The 15,709-nt window shown below is 39.6% G+C and overlaps 1 protein-coding gene and 1 pseudogene across 1 annotated transcript; both read left to right on the forward strand.

Annotated features, from left to right (window-relative positions):
• The first annotated feature begins 1,504 nt into the window (after positions 1-1,504).
• On the forward strand, positions 1,505-2,569 carry LOC113054854 (trace amine-associated receptor 13c-like; annotated as a pseudogene).
• Positions 2,570-8,799: 6,230 nt separating this feature from the next.
• LOC113054855 (trace amine-associated receptor 13c-like) lies at positions 8,800-9,861 on the forward strand. Its single transcript, XM_026220638.1, has one exon. It carries the CDS (start codon positions 8,800-8,802, stop codon positions 9,859-9,861), a length of 1,062 nt encoding a protein of 353 aa, XP_026076423.1.
• The last annotated feature ends 5,848 nt before the right edge of the window (positions 9,862-15,709 follow it).

The raw sequence follows: 15,709 nt of genomic DNA on the forward strand, positions 1-15,709 counted from the left end.
TACGTATCCATCCAGACCAGATGGTGGATCAGCACCTAGAAAGGACCTCTACAGCCCTGAAAGACAGTGGAGACCAGGACAACTAGAGCCCCAGATACAGATCCCCTGTAAAGACCTTGTCTCAGAGGACCACCATGACAAGAACACAGAAAACAAATGATTCTTCTGCACAATCTGACTTTGCTGCAGCCTGGAATTGAACTACTGGAGGAGAACTGGCCCCCCGACTGAGCCTGGTTTCTCCCAAGGTTTTTTTTCTCCATTCTGTCACCGATGGAGTTTCTGTTCCTTGCTGCTGTCGCCTATGGCTTGCTTAGTTGGGGTCACTTCATCTACAGCGATATCATTGACTTGATTGCAAATAAACGTACAGACACTATTTAAACTGAACAGAGATGACATCACTGAATTCAATGATGAACTGCCTTTAACTATCATTTTGCATTATTGACACTCTGTTTTCCTAATGAATGTTGTTCAGTTGGTTTGACGCAATGTATTTTGTTTAAAGCGCTATATAAATAAAGGTCACTTGACTTGACTCGGTCTATGTGTTTGGCTCTGAATTCTCCCCCATTCATGATTCTGTTGTTCTCACGATAAGAGCCTTTCACCCCTCAGCCAGGTATGCCTTTATTAGCCTTTGTTGTGGTATTTTAAGGTTTACAAAGACACAAGCTTCAGTTGCAGTATGCATTTGCCCCACTTTTATAATAAAAATACAACAAAAATATTCTCACAACCTGACGTGAATTATTATGAAAAAAAAAAAAATGCATTATGAAGAAGAAATGCCCCTGTTATCTAGTAGCATTAGAGCTGACATTGGCATCAAGCTACATCAGACAATTTATGAAATTATTAGTACACTTTTACTCAAAACTCACTTTAAACCCCGATCAAGTGTTAGTAATAACTTCCTTTTGCGATCGCAAAGAACCAATCAGTGTTTGTCTGGCTCACAGCGGGAGCACCCAGCACTGCACACATACACACACACCACTGGGAGAGGCTATTTATCATCAGATCCAAAATCTGCAAACAAACCTTAGAGGTTTTATTATTAAAAACTTCTCTTTCGTAACCTTTTTTTTTTTTTTTTTACAGTGAGCCTTAACAGAACAGTCCATCCAATACATTGTCATAATTTACTCACTTTTATGTTGTTTCATGTTGCTTATTTTTGGTGCAATACAATAGAAGATATTTGGAAAATAGTTGATCTATGTATAAAAGTATGATCATAATTTTCATTTCTGGGTGAACTATCACTGTATCTGTGCTACTTTTTAAGTTTTATTTTACTTGCCTATTTTCTTGGACTTTACAGTGAATAAAACGTCCTGTAAAAGCAAAATATTTAGATCCATACCTTGCTTTTTGGTTCTTGTGTCCAGCGATTTGACCACCAAATTTGAATTATTAAAATTAAGTAGACACATCATTATACAGCATCACTGTGGGCGGTAGATGGGTTGGTCAATCTGATCCAGATACTGTATAAATGAAAGAACAGTAAGCAGAGCAGAACAAACTCCTAAAAGGAGGAGATTTATTCATGGTCTATGAGACAGAGGATCAGGAAGCTCAATACTGCTTTCCTGCCATCAACTCATCATGCATCAAGGGAAAGCGCTCCAGTTATGAATACAAAATTATGTACATATTTTTTTCATTGCTGTCAGCATGGACTGTGTTTCTGAACCTGCTGGTGATCATCTCCATTTCTCACTTCAAGAAGCTTCACACTCCAACCAACTTGATCATTCTCTCTCTGGCTGTGGCAGACATGCTTGTAGGGCTTATTGTCATGCCTGTGGATGCCATCAAGCTAATTGAGACATGTTGGTACTTTGGAGACACTTCCTGTGATGTGTTTATGATAATCATGGGACTGCTCATCTCAACATCTATTTGTAATTTGGTTTTAATTGCTGTCGATCGTTATGTGGCTGTGTGTCACCCTTTATTGTACCCAAAGAAAATAACAACGACTAAAACTTTAATAAGCATCTGTCTCTGCTGGTTTTTCTCTTCAACATACAATATTGGCTATTTAGTTAGTGGCAGATATTTTGCAGCTTCCCAAAGATCAGGTGTGTGCTATGGAAAATGCTATTTAGTAATAAGTTTTTCTTGGACATCAACTGACCTTTTTTTTTCCTTCTTGTTACCTTGTACCATGATTATAACTTTATATTTGAGGATTTTCTATGTCGCACATCAGCAAGTGAAAGTTATAAACTCCCTGATGAAGAGTGGTAAATGTGTAACAGAAGGATCAGTAAGGAGGAAATCTGAGAGCAAAGCTGCACTGACATTAGGAATCATTGTGACAGTTTATCTGCTTTGCTATATTCCCTACTATATATTGTATGCAACAGGTACTATACTTATATCTCCTTCCACAGTAACATTTCTATTATGGACTTTGTATGTTAACTCCAGTCTGAATCCTCTTATCTATGCTTTATTCTACCGCTGGTTTAAAATATCAGTTAAACACATCTTAACATTTAAAATATTAGGGCCAGCGTCCTCTCTTTTGGACATTTTTAAAGATTATTAATGATTTTTGTGGAGGATAAAGCAATTTTTTTTTTAATGCTACATACAGTAAAAGTCTTAGTTTGAGCTTAGTTGAAATTTAAAGTGGAGACATTCATTTAAAGAAGAAATAAACATGTATGTGACCCTTGTGTTTCATTCTATGTTCTTGTTATGGCCTTATTTTTTATTTGGCTGAGAAGATTTTTAACATTGAAATGTTAATATGTTGATAATTTTGTTTATGTGTTTAATGTTCATCCACTGTGTGGGCTGTAAATATGCATAATATATTGGTAAAGACAGACACACAACCCTGTGAACACATATTATCTTTTACTGTGCTTACAGAACACCATCAGAGTCATCAAGGTTCAAGATAAATGCTTTGCAGAGTGTGTGGTTTTGAATATATATGTTTAATTATGTTTATGAAGTTCAGTTTTATTGAAGTAAGTTTTGACACTGCTGCATTATATGTGCTTTGTAAGTTAAATTAGTTAATTTAAAGGTCAGTGTGGTGCATATCTGCATACAGTTAAATATGGGTACACTGTTAACCCTTGCTGTATTTTCTAGGGTAAATAACTGTAAAATAGCCAGTGTTTGCTGTATCTTCTGGGAACAATATCTTACTGTAATATGAGGTGCATCTTTAAGAATGTATGCAGCTCAGATAATAAATTACAGTAAATTACTCTATGTACCCATTACAGGTACCAACTGTCACATTAATCAGTAAATTACTGTCCTCCGACACTACTCGAGTGCATTACGCCACATTATATTGTGAAGTGTACACATATTCAGGCAGAAACCAAGGATTTATGCAATATGCATTAACACACACATACACACGCACTGACTGCCTTATTCTAAAAGTGAAGGTGTTGCTAAGGCAGCCTGGAGGTCAAGTCATTTGTTTACTTTTCAGCATGCATTGTTAGTCCAACAGTTGCGACATTTTCACGTTTTAAGCCTTAAAATGGAACCTTACACAAGCAGTAAGTAAACTGTTCAAATATAAGTGTGGTTCCTAGAATACTTTATGTGAAGTTAAATCGTTATTATTTGTTCTTGGACTTCCTTTTTTTCCAGAATGCTATATGGTTAGCTGAGTTTTGAGCCTCTTCTTAATACTTTGAGTGACATCCCTTGGTGTTGCAAAATATTTAATTGGTCAAAAATTTACAAACTCAGAACAGGTTCAAGTCACGGTTGATCTTTATGAGCCCAGTCAAATCACTACCGTTCTTCCAGAACCTGGTCACGTCTCAGCTGAACTTCACATCTCAGCCTCGTCACATCCTGTCTGTTGTACCCAACAATGCTCTCTCTGCTGTCAAGGAGACTGTTATGGCTGTGGAACCTCCAGAGGTGGCAGGATCTGCTGAAGAACCTTCAGAGGCCATCTACCATCTCATCATGGCCACAGAGGCCACCCTTAACCTGTTCATGTTCTCTATTTTAGTCTTACCTGACCAGACTTGCTCTCCTGTGCCATCGACTCCACTATGGTGGTCCTCTGCTCTGCCCTTGTGGGCTTCTGTCTCGTCTCCTCAGCTGACGCGGTCCTCTGTGCTGCCCTGGTGGGATTCTGTCTAATCGGCACAGCTGGGTGGTCCTCTTCTCCGCCCTGCTGGGCTTTGGTCCCATCTGCTTGGCTGTGGTGGTCCTCTGGGCCGCCCTGGTGGGCTTGTGTCTCGTCCACACTGCTGTGGTGGTCCTCTTCTTCGGCCTGGTGGGCTTCTGTCTCGTCTGCTTTGCTGTGGTAGTCATCTGCTCCATCATGGTTGGCTTCTGTCTCGTATGTTTGGCAGTGGTGGTCCTCTGCGCCACCCTGGTGGGCTTCTTTCTCATCCACATGGCTGTGGAGGTCCTCTGCACCACCCTGGGAGGCTTCAGTCTCGTCCGCACAGCTGTGTTGGTCATCCTCCTTTTTCGTGTTCCCTAGTGTTTGTCATGTTTTTTGTTTTGGACTGCCTTTGTGGATATTGACCTCTTGCCTGACTGGATTACGATTACTTGGATTCTTCTAATAAAACACTGCAATTGGATCTCTCTGTTTGTGTGTACATTTGTGACAAAAAATAAAAAGGTATATATATTGAGATACTAGTTTTTGTCAGTATGCCATTAAAAGTAATGACACAGTAATTCTAATGTAATGAGGTCACAGGTCTGTGTTTCTTGAGTAATTTGTTTAACAAATCATAATCAAGGACCATATCTATTTTAGTTAAAAAAAAAAATCGGTTGAAAATGATTAGACTATAAACACTTCAGTGCCCTGAGAAGGCATCATATATTTAATTTGGCAATCTACGTTGTGAGGACCAAATATCCCTACAAAGATGTGTTAGGCCCCACAAGGAAACCTTTAAAGGGAAGCTTATAAATCAGTTAATTTAATGAAGCTTATTCCTTGCTAAATATTTTTTATTATTATTATTAGTTTTTTGCACACCAAACACAAATTAAACAAACTCTAACAAACAACATATCTAGCCGTTTTTAATGCTCTTCTGTATAGATAGGGTACTTTACTAACAATACAAATGCAATGTAATTTGCAAATACAATGCAATTCAAAATAACTGTAGTTTTGTTTTCCTCCAGCTGCTCTCTTTAGGTTCCGTTCCGACCACACGGAGGTGGTGGTCTTCTGCTCCACCCTGGGGGGGGGTTCTGCCTGGACCACACGGTTGTGGTGGTCTTCTGCTCTGCCCTGGTGGGCGTCATGTGATGTCCTTTATGGACTTATGTTTTCGTGTTTTTGTTTTTTGTTTGTTCTGTCCATTTCCTCCAATGGACCTGTCCCCCCCTCCCTCCCCCTGATCCTCCGCTGGTCCACCTCCCTCCTGGGTTTCTAGTCTGTGTCTGTCATTCCGTTTCCCTCTAGGACCTGGCCCTCCGTCCCTCCCCCGATCCTCCACCAGTCCACCACCCTCCTGGACTCCTTGTTTTGTGTTGCACTTCTCTTGTCTCTGGTTCCCCATTTTACCTGGTTGTCTTGTCTCGGTTTCCCCATTTTACCTGGTTGTCTTGTCTCTGTTTCCCCATTCTACCTGGTCCTCATGTCTCTGTTTTACCATGTTATCTGGCCCTCCGTCCCTCCCCCTAGTCCTCCGCTGCTCCACCTCCCTCCTAGTCTCTTTGTCTGTTTGGTTTTCCCTTGGTTTTGGGTGGAGCATCTGGCAGCTGCTCCGTGGAGGAGGGGGTAATGTCACACTGTCTAGTCTCTGTTTCCCTGGGTGTCCACTAGTGGGCTCACTTCCCCTTAGGCACTTCACCATAGGCACTATAATTCCTCTAGTCTGGTCCTGTCTTCACAGTAATTGCACTCCAGTTAATTGCACCAGGTGCAGGCAATCTATTGTCATTAGCCTCCTTATAAATACCTGTCGTTCCCTGTTGTTTGTATGGAGTCCTTACCCTTCGATGTTCCAGTCTTCTCGTTACTCAAGATTCTTCAATTCTCATATTCTGAGTTCCCGTTCCGTTCCCTTTTTCCTATTCCTTTCTTGTTTGTTTGTTTTTGTTTGGCCTGCATTCTGGTTTTGACCCTAGCATGTTTGATTAAGATTTTGGATTACCAACAGGGCCAACAAGTGCTAAGCATCTCTCGGGGAACTCCTTCAAAACTGTTGGAAGACCATTTCAGGTGAATACCTCTTGAAGCTCATCAAGAGAATGCTAAGAGTGTGCAAAGCAGTAATCAAAGCAAAAGGTGGCTACTTTGAAGAACCTAGAATATGACATATTTTAATTTTTTTCACACTTTTTTGTTATGTATATAATTCCATATATAATTCCACATGTGTTAATTCATAGTTTTGATGCCTTCAGTGTCAATCTACAATTTTCATAGTCATGAAAATAAAGAAAACTCTTTGAATGAGAAGGTGTGTCCAAACTTTTGGTCTGTACTATGTATATATATATATATATATATATATATATATATATATATATATATATAGTAGAAATTAAGCCTTGTTCAACGTAAAGGGCATAGATTTTTGACAATCTGAGTTAGTTTGGACTCAAAACATAAAAGCTTTAAAAAGTTTAATTGCCAAAAAAAAAAAAATGAATGTCTAATGAATCTCAAGGGGTCAAGTCAAGTCACAGTCAATCTTCCTGAGTCCAGTCAAGTCACGGTTTATCTTCCAGATCCTTGTTAGGTCTCAGCTGATCTTCCATAGTCTCGTCACACCTCAGCTGATCTTCCATAGTCTCGTCAAACCTAAGCTGATCTGCCAAAGTCAGGTCATCGCTGATCTTCCTGTTCTGTGAAGTCACAGTTGATTTTCACAAAATAAAGTCAAGTCACCATTGATCTTCCCAAGTCAAGTCACCGCTGATCTTCCCAAGTCAAGTCAAGCCCCGTTGATCTTCCAGAGTCAAGCCAAGTCCCCGTTGATCTCCCAGAGTCAAGTCAAGTCACCATATTGATCTTCACAAATCAAGTCACCATTGATCTTCAAGAATAAAGTCAATTCAAGTCACTATTGAACTTCCAGAGTCTTGTCACATTTCAGCTGATCATATAGAGTCCTGTCACTTCATTTCTTTTGCACACATAACTGTTTTTCAGTATCAAAGATATTCAAAAAGTATTCAAAGACCCACTGCTAGTGTCGGCACATTGTGGTGGTGCCCAGCAATGCATACTCAACATGTCATGCTAAAGAGAGTTTTGATGAACTTTTCCTATTTCCTGAGACTGCTGCTGTAGAACCTTCAGACATGGAGGCATTCTCTGCAGGACCTCCAGAGGTGTCAGTAGTTACAGTCTATGAACTCTCGTTCACTCCTGTCATGGCTATTGAGGCCATCTATGAAGTTTCATTGTGCCCTGTCATGGCTGTTGAGGCCATCTGTGAAACTTTGTCCTGCCCTGACACGGCTATGAAAGACATCTATGAACTCTATGAACCCATGAATGCACTGTGTGTTGTCTGTCTTTGCTTTCCGGTCTCTGCCATAGGTCCCGTCCCCATCTGCTCCGCCCTGGTGGGCTTTTGTCCCATCTGCTAGGCTGTGGTGGTCCTCTGCTCCACCCTGGTGGGCTCCAGTTCCGTCTGCTATGCCCTGGTGGGCTCGTCTGGCCCTTAGCAATTAAATCTAGAGCATGATTTAGACAATGAGTAGGTCCTATCTCATGTTGTCTTACCCCAATAGCATTCGAAATGTCTTTGAAAGCTAATCCTGATGCATATTTTTAATTATCAATATGGATATTAAAATCACCAACGATTAAACAAACAAGGGAAACCGCTCGGAAATGGTAGACAGGTGCAGGGTGGGTAAATTATGTGCAGGTGTGGCAAGAAAATGGGCTGATGAATGAGCTGCAGGTGTGGCAAGGTGATTGTGATGCAGTGGCTCATGGGAGATGTAGTCAGGGTGTGGTGCAACAGTATGAGAGGTGCTAGTGTCCAAGTGATGATATGGTGACATCTGGTGGTTGATGGATGGAATGATCCTGAGTGGAGTGCCCTCTACTGAAGTTCATGGGCACTTCAGCTAATGCTCATGACATAGCCAATATCAGATATATGGTGGGAATTAAGTTTATATTTATATTTATATTTATATTTATATATAGGTTTGTCTGTATGTGTATTCAGAGCCAGTGAGCAATGGCCTTTCATATATATATATATATGCATATATAGGTCTTGCTATATACAGTGTGTGGACCAAACCAAATCTCCAAAAAAAACAAAGAATGGAAGCACAGAGGATCATCACTTATCACACAATTTACACAATGCACTTACGTCTTTAAAGAAATCTGCAAAAAAATCTTAGAGATTTTATTTGTACAAACTTCTCTTTTGTGAGCCATTTTTACAGTGAGCTTTAAAGAAACAGTCCATCCAATTAAAATATAAGAATAAAAGAATATCGTCCTGATTTACTCACATTTATGTGGTTTCTTTCTTTTGTGTAATATAACGGAAGATATTTTGAAAATGGTTGATCTATATATAAAAGTATGATGACAATAAAATCCTGGGTGTGCTATAACTTTTTATTTTACTAGTCAAATTTATTGTACTTCACTGTGGATATGGCATCATGTAAAAGCAAAATATTTAGATCCTTACCTTGATTTCTGGCTCTCTTGCACAGCAATTTGACTGCCGAGTTTGGAATTATTAAAAGAAGACAATTACATCATTATACAGCATCACTGTGGGCGGTAGATGGGTTGGTCAATCTGATCTCGACACTGTATAAATGAAAGGACAGTATGAAGAGCAGAACAAACTCCGAACAGGAGAAGATTTACTCATGGTCTATGAGACAGAGGATCATGAGATTGAATACTGTTTTCCCTCCATCAACTCATCATGTATCAAGGGAAAGCGCTCAAGTTATGAATACAATATCATGTATGTATTTTTTTCATTGCTGTCAGCATGGACTGTGTTTCTGAACCTGCTGGTGATCATCTCCATCTCCCACTTCAAGAAGCTTCACACTCCAACCAACCTGATCATTCTCTCTCTGGCAGCAGCTGATATGCTTATAGGGCTTATTGTCATGCCTGTGGATGCCATCAAGCTAACTGAGACATGTTGGTACTTTGGAGACACTTTCTGTGACGTGTTTATGATAATCATGGGATTGCTCACCTCAACATCTATTTGTAATTTAGTTTTAATTGCTGTCGATCGTTATGTGGCTGTGTGTCATCCTTTACTCTACCCAAAGAAAATAACAGTGACTAAAACTTTAATAAGCATCTGTCTCTGCTGGTTGTTCTCCTCAAATTACAATATTGGCTATATAGTAAGTGGCAGATATTTTGCAGCTTCCCAAAGATCAGATGGGTGTTATGGAAAATGCTATTTAGTAATAAGTTTTTCTGGGACATTCACTGACCTTTTCTTTTCCTTCTTGTTACCTTGTACCACGATTATAACTTTATATTTGAGGATTTTTTATGTTGTACATCAGCAAGTGAAAGTTATAAACTCCCTGATGAAGAGTGGTAAATGTGTAACAGAAGGATCAGTAAGGAGGAAATCTGAGAGCAAAGCTGCACTGACATTAGGAATCATTGTGACAGTTTATCTGCTTTGCTATATTCCCTATTATATATTGTCTGTAACAGGTACTACAGTAACATCTTCTGCCACAGTAACATTTCTATTATGGACTTTGTATGTTAACTCCGGTCTGAATCCTCTTATCTATGCTTTATTCTACCGCTGGTTTAAAATATCAGTAAAACACATCTTAACGTTTAAAATACTCGACCCAGCATCCTCTCTTGTGGACATTTTTAAAGATTAATAATGGTTTTTGTGGGATAAAGCATAATTTCCAATGTTAACATGCAGCTCTAAAGTCTTAGTTTGAGTTTTAAACTTAAAGTTGAGACATTCAAATAAACAAGTAGACGATGATACTCTTGTGTTTCATTCTGTGGTCTTGTCATGGCCTTTTTTTTTTTTTCTTTTCTTTTTTTTTTTTTTTTTGGCTGAGATGATTTTTAAAATTGCAACATGTTAACATGTGGATAGTTTTGTTTATGTGTTTAATGTCCATTCACCATGTGTGTTGTAAATATGTATCATATATTGGTCTGGACAGTCACACACACTTTATTCAACTATCTGATCACTGAATATGTAGTGCAGATATTTTCATTTACTGTGCCTGCAGAGCAGAGTCATCAAGGTCCATGATAAAACCGTTGAATAGTGTGTGGATTTTAATATTTGTTTAATGATGTTCATGAAGTTACATTTTATTGAAAAAGGTTTTGACTGCTGTACTACCTGTCATTTACAATGATATATGCTTGTAAGTTTAATTAGTCTATTTTTAAGGCCAGTGCGGTGATTAATTTAATTTTGGTTATCTGCGTAAAGTTAAATTTGGGTATAATTGATTTTAATAAAGTTTATAGTAATTTACATTTTATATAACATTTATAGTTTAATAATTATAAAATAAATGTTAACATGTTCATAATAAATACAATATAAATTAAAATATATAGCACCAAAAATATATTTTCAGTTGTTATTCCCACTCCTACCTCTAAACTTAACTGTACAATTTCTTAAAAATATGTACAGGTTTATAGAAAAACAGACAAGTGTACCAAAAGTAGTCCAGATGATGATGTGATGCAGTCACAGTTTTGTCTGGCAGAATACAATAGTTTTGTGTAAGGAATAGAGCAGAATTGAAGTTGTTAATGGCTGAAAATTCTATCCCGAACCATTCGATAAAAGCACACATTTCTCATTCACATCACCCTATTGACAGACACAGCTTAGAATGGAGATGAAGACTGTACACAGACATGCATGTCTATATTTTACAAATCAAATATAATTAATATTATATATATAAATATTAATATTTTATATTAATATATAAGTGTGTGCATTTATATATACGTAATAAATATACACATTAAACATACATATATTATGTAAACAAAACCTTTTATTTTGGATGTGATAAATCATTAGATTGCACTAATAATAAAGTTCATGTTGACCCGCCAACACTCAAAAAAAGAAAGAAAAATAGATTTTTGGCACAATTTTTTTATTAAGCATTTACATCTATTTGATTTTATTGAAATAATCCTGTTTAGTTTTGTAATTATGTACGGTGATCACATAGAATCAATATAAATCTGTTAACTGTCAAAACTATTAGATTTAATCAGTTAAACACTATGAATATGATTTAAATACAGCTGGCTCTGAAACAAGTCAGATGCAATTAATAAAATTGTGTGAGACTGGTTTACATACAAAAGGAATCGTTAACCATAGGTGACGGTACTGCACAGGGAGCTGTGTAAGGCAGCTTTGGTAGTGCACATGCAAATAAAATGTGAAAAAAAAAGCAGCACCAGAAGAAGCGTTCTGAATCTTCTTACCATTTTGCATCGGAGCAGCCTGGATCATCTTCTATTTGCAAGTTAAGATATATCTTATATTTACTCCATGTATATTATTTGATACAGTAGATTTCATTATATAGACATGTATTATTAGTGCAGTACACTAATATCAACGCACGGACTGTTTATTTATTTCACTAGCTAACTAATTAGGGATGGGTTGAAATCTGTTTTTCGATTTTAATAATTTCTCATTCTTACAGTGACCTCAGTGTAAATCCTAAGAATCGCTAGATGCTGTTTTTACTTGATGCATGAACAAAAGTTAATGCTACATTATAAATCAAAGTCAGTTTTATTACTTGTGTTATGAAACAAAGTGTCAGATATCAGATTCTGCCAATAGTTTCACTAAAGTTAAACAGTAAATACAGTTCCTCTTCAGGAACTCGAGCTACGTCGAAAATGCTTTTGGGAACGTGTTTAGCGTGAGCGACTCTGAATATCATATCTAATCTGTCTTATAGAAAAGTGTGACGTCACAGGTGGGGTGACGTAAGCAACCAGGAAGCTAAGGCACGAGCCGCACAGCTGGCGTCAGCTTTGCGTATTTTAGCAAGTGCTCTGTGTGTGCATGTCATTCTGTCTTGTCAGTCTTATTTATTGTTGTTTATCACTATTAGCTCCTCAAAGAGTAAGCATTAGTCAAAGAGCAAAGCTAAGACGAGACATCTGAAAGGCGAATCCAGATCGCATTTCAGATTGTGTGTTCATCACGAGTAGGGATACATGGTCTGTGCGCAGTCTGCCTGGGATCGAGGCACGCTGTTTCGGCTCTTGAGGGAGCTGACTGCCTGCACTGGTACAAGCCAGTGTGGACGCTTCGATCCCGGAGGACTCTTCGAGAGAGAGAGTCTTCGCCAGCATTCCTCGCGGTGTTGGTCCCGCTTTCGCCGAGGCAGAGCGGCACCTGCACTCGCTGGGTTCGCAGATAATATCTGATGGAGGGTATGGAGACGGGCGCGTCCCTATCTCCTACCTCACCCGCCAGATCTGCCCGATCGCCGGGTTCCGAAGCCCGAGTGTTGCGGTCCTTCCCCCCGAGTGACGGCCGTGACGCACCGCCTTTCTTTCTCTAAGGAGATTGAAACGAAGGGCGTCAATGAGCTCGCAGTTGCACAAACATAAGCTGAATAAACATCAGTTGCACAGACAACAGTTGTACAAGCATCAGTTTCACAAGCATATTATGCCTAACGAGCAGCATTAATGAGGAGCGCAGCCCATGCAGTCAGCTCTCGGGCCTATCTCCACCCGTGTTGATCTAGAGTTCATTCTTGAGGTTCGGAAGCACGGGCAACACTTCCTTCCCCCTCTGTGAACTCGCAGCTGCAGCTACTTATCTCCGAGGAGATTAATATTGTTTGTGTGACTAAGCGGCTTGCGTGTTGCAGAGGCAATGCGTGTATTACATCATTTTCAGTTTTGATGTGAATCTTACCAAAACCAGACCGTCTTAACTCGTCTGATTAAATTAAATTCAGTATCTATCTGACTATGAGAAGTTAGATATTAATTATATCAACAAGGCAGAACGTGTTTACTCGTCTGATTGTTTGTTTGCATTAAATTCTGAGGAATATAATGACATTTATCTCACTCGGAGAAATTAAATATACTGTAGGGGCTGCTTGGCGGGAGCTGCCCTCTCAGTCTATCGTCAGAGCATTTCCTGCACGCGCTCCACCACCAGGGTTTTCTCAGCCTAAGGCAGATCTGAGGGCCATACTTCAGGCTGGAAGGCTCTCGGCTAAGAAGTCCTGCTGGGGTAGAGTGGTTGTACACCACATTACATGGTGCCCGTCTCACCTCTACAGCAGCCTCCAGCGAGCAATGTCCTCAGTATTTTCCGCCCATGTGCATAGCGGAGTTGAGATGCTCGCCGCCCCTTCGGGGGCCTCTTACACCAGAGGTCAGTCTCTCGAGACTGATTAACCTTAGTAGATTATTTAGCAGCGTGGAAACTACTGCCAAATATATCTCAACGGGTCCTGCGCACAGTAGAAAAATGCCAACGTATTAATTTCGGCTCTCAACCGCCGAGATTCAAAGGGGTTACTCCGATGTTAGTCGGCCCAGACCAGGTTCTGGTTATGGAACAAGGAGTGAAAACCCTATTAGGGGAGAAGGCCATCAAGGTGGTCCCTCCTCAAGACAGGAAGTCCAGGTTCTACAGCCGGTATTTCATAGTTCCAAAGAATGATGGGGGGTTGCATCCGATCATAGATCTGCGGGTCTTAAATTGATCAGTTATGAAACTGAAGTTCAAAATGCTCACAATCACACATGTTGTAGCTTAATACATGTGTGTAGATGCGGCTCTGGCTCCCCTGCGCATGCAGGGCATCCGCATTCTCAACTATATTAACGATTGGTTGATTTTAGCTCAGTCAGAGCAGGTTGCGGCTCGGCATCCAGATGTCATTCTCGCACATATGGGGGAGCTGGGTTTGAGACTGAACACCAAGAAGAGTGTACTTTCTCCAGTTCAGAGAACCACCTATCTAGGCGTAGTATGGGATTTGACCACGATGCAGGCACGATTGTCCCCTGCTCGTATCGAGTCGATCCTCATCTCAGTCATGAGAGTCAAAGAGGGCCAGTTACTCACTGTCAAACAATTTTAGAGATTGTTGGGTCTGACGGCAGCTGTGTCCAACATGATACCTCTTGGCCTGCTGCACATAAGACCCCTAAAGTGGTGGCTCAAGACCAAGGGATTTTCCCCAACGAGCAATCCACTTCGAATTATCAAGGTCGTGCGGCGCTGCCTCCGTGCCTTGGAAATGTGGAAGAAACCTTGGTTCTTGAATCAGGGCCCAGTGCTGGGAGCTCCTTGTCGCTGTGTAATACTAGCAACAGATGCATCCCTCACTGGTTGGGATGCGGTCATGAGTGGCCGCCCTGCCCATTGTCTGTGGAGTGGTAGGCCTCTCTAGGCCTCTCTGTAGGTGAACTCCCACATATTGTGGTTATCAGGTAGTAGGCTTCACCAAGCCTCTCTGAAAGTGAGCTCCCACATACTGTGGTTTTCAGGTAGTAGGCCCCTCCAGGCCTCTCTGTAAGCGAGCTCCCATGTTTTGTGGTTTGTGGTCTATACAAATACAATGTAATTGCAAACAACGATTAGATGTTTTCCTCCACCTGCTTTCTTTAGGGTGCGAGTGTGCTCATTATACTACGGTGTCAGACTTTAAGCGTAAAGGAGCAACCGTATATAAAATTCTGGAAAAGAGAGATTCCATAGTTTCTGTTACGTCATCAAGTTGTTCTGAGGTTTTGGATATGCTAAGGAATTGGGATACATCAGGAAGATTACCTAAAAAAGGTTTGTGTGTGTGTGTGTGTGTGTGTGTGGTAGAAGTGATGGTTCTACCATACTTGTAACAAGAAATAGAATTTAGTTTTAGCTATATGTAGTTTGCACAAAACTAAACATTGATCTGCAATATCATTGCTTAGCTGCATAATTTCAACACCTTCAATATCAATTCCATGTGACAGTATGAAATCTAGAGTATGATTTTGACACTGAGTAGGTCCTAACACATGTTGTCTAACATCAATAGAGTTCAAAATGTCTGTGAATGCTGATCTCAGTGCATCTTTTTCAGTATCAACATGATATTAAAATCACCAAGAATTAAAACTTTATCTGCAGCCAGCACTAACTCGGATATAAAATCAGCAAATTATTTAATAAAATCTGTATGGTGCCCTGGTGGCCTGCATACAGTAGCCAGTACAAAAATCACAGGGGATTTATTATTAACACTTGTTTCTCTGGATAATGTTATATGAAGCACCATTACTTCAACGATATATACTTGAAGCCCACCCTCTGAGAAATACTAAAAACATTGTTATAAACTGAAGCAACACCTCCCCCTTTACCTTCCTTTAATAGAAGTAATTTTAAAAATGGTTGATCTATATATAAAAGTATGATGAGAATTTTCAATTCTGGATGAACAATCACTGTAGCTGTGCTCCTTTTTAAGTTGTATTTCACTGGTCAATGTTCTTGGACTTCACTGTTGATATAGCATCATGTAAAATCAAAATATTTAGATCCATACCTTGATTTTTGGCTCTTGTGCACAGCAATTTGACTATCAAGTTTGGAATTATTAAAAGAAGATAATTACATCATTATACAGCATCACTGTGGGTGGTAGATGGGTTGGTCAGTCTGATCCAGATACTGTATAA

This window comes from Carassius auratus, chromosome 35 (assembly GCF_003368295.1).
Source record: "Carassius auratus strain Wakin chromosome 35, ASM336829v1, whole genome shotgun sequence".
NCBI classification, from domain to species: Eukaryota; Metazoa; Chordata; class Actinopteri; order Cypriniformes; family Cyprinidae; genus Carassius; species Carassius auratus.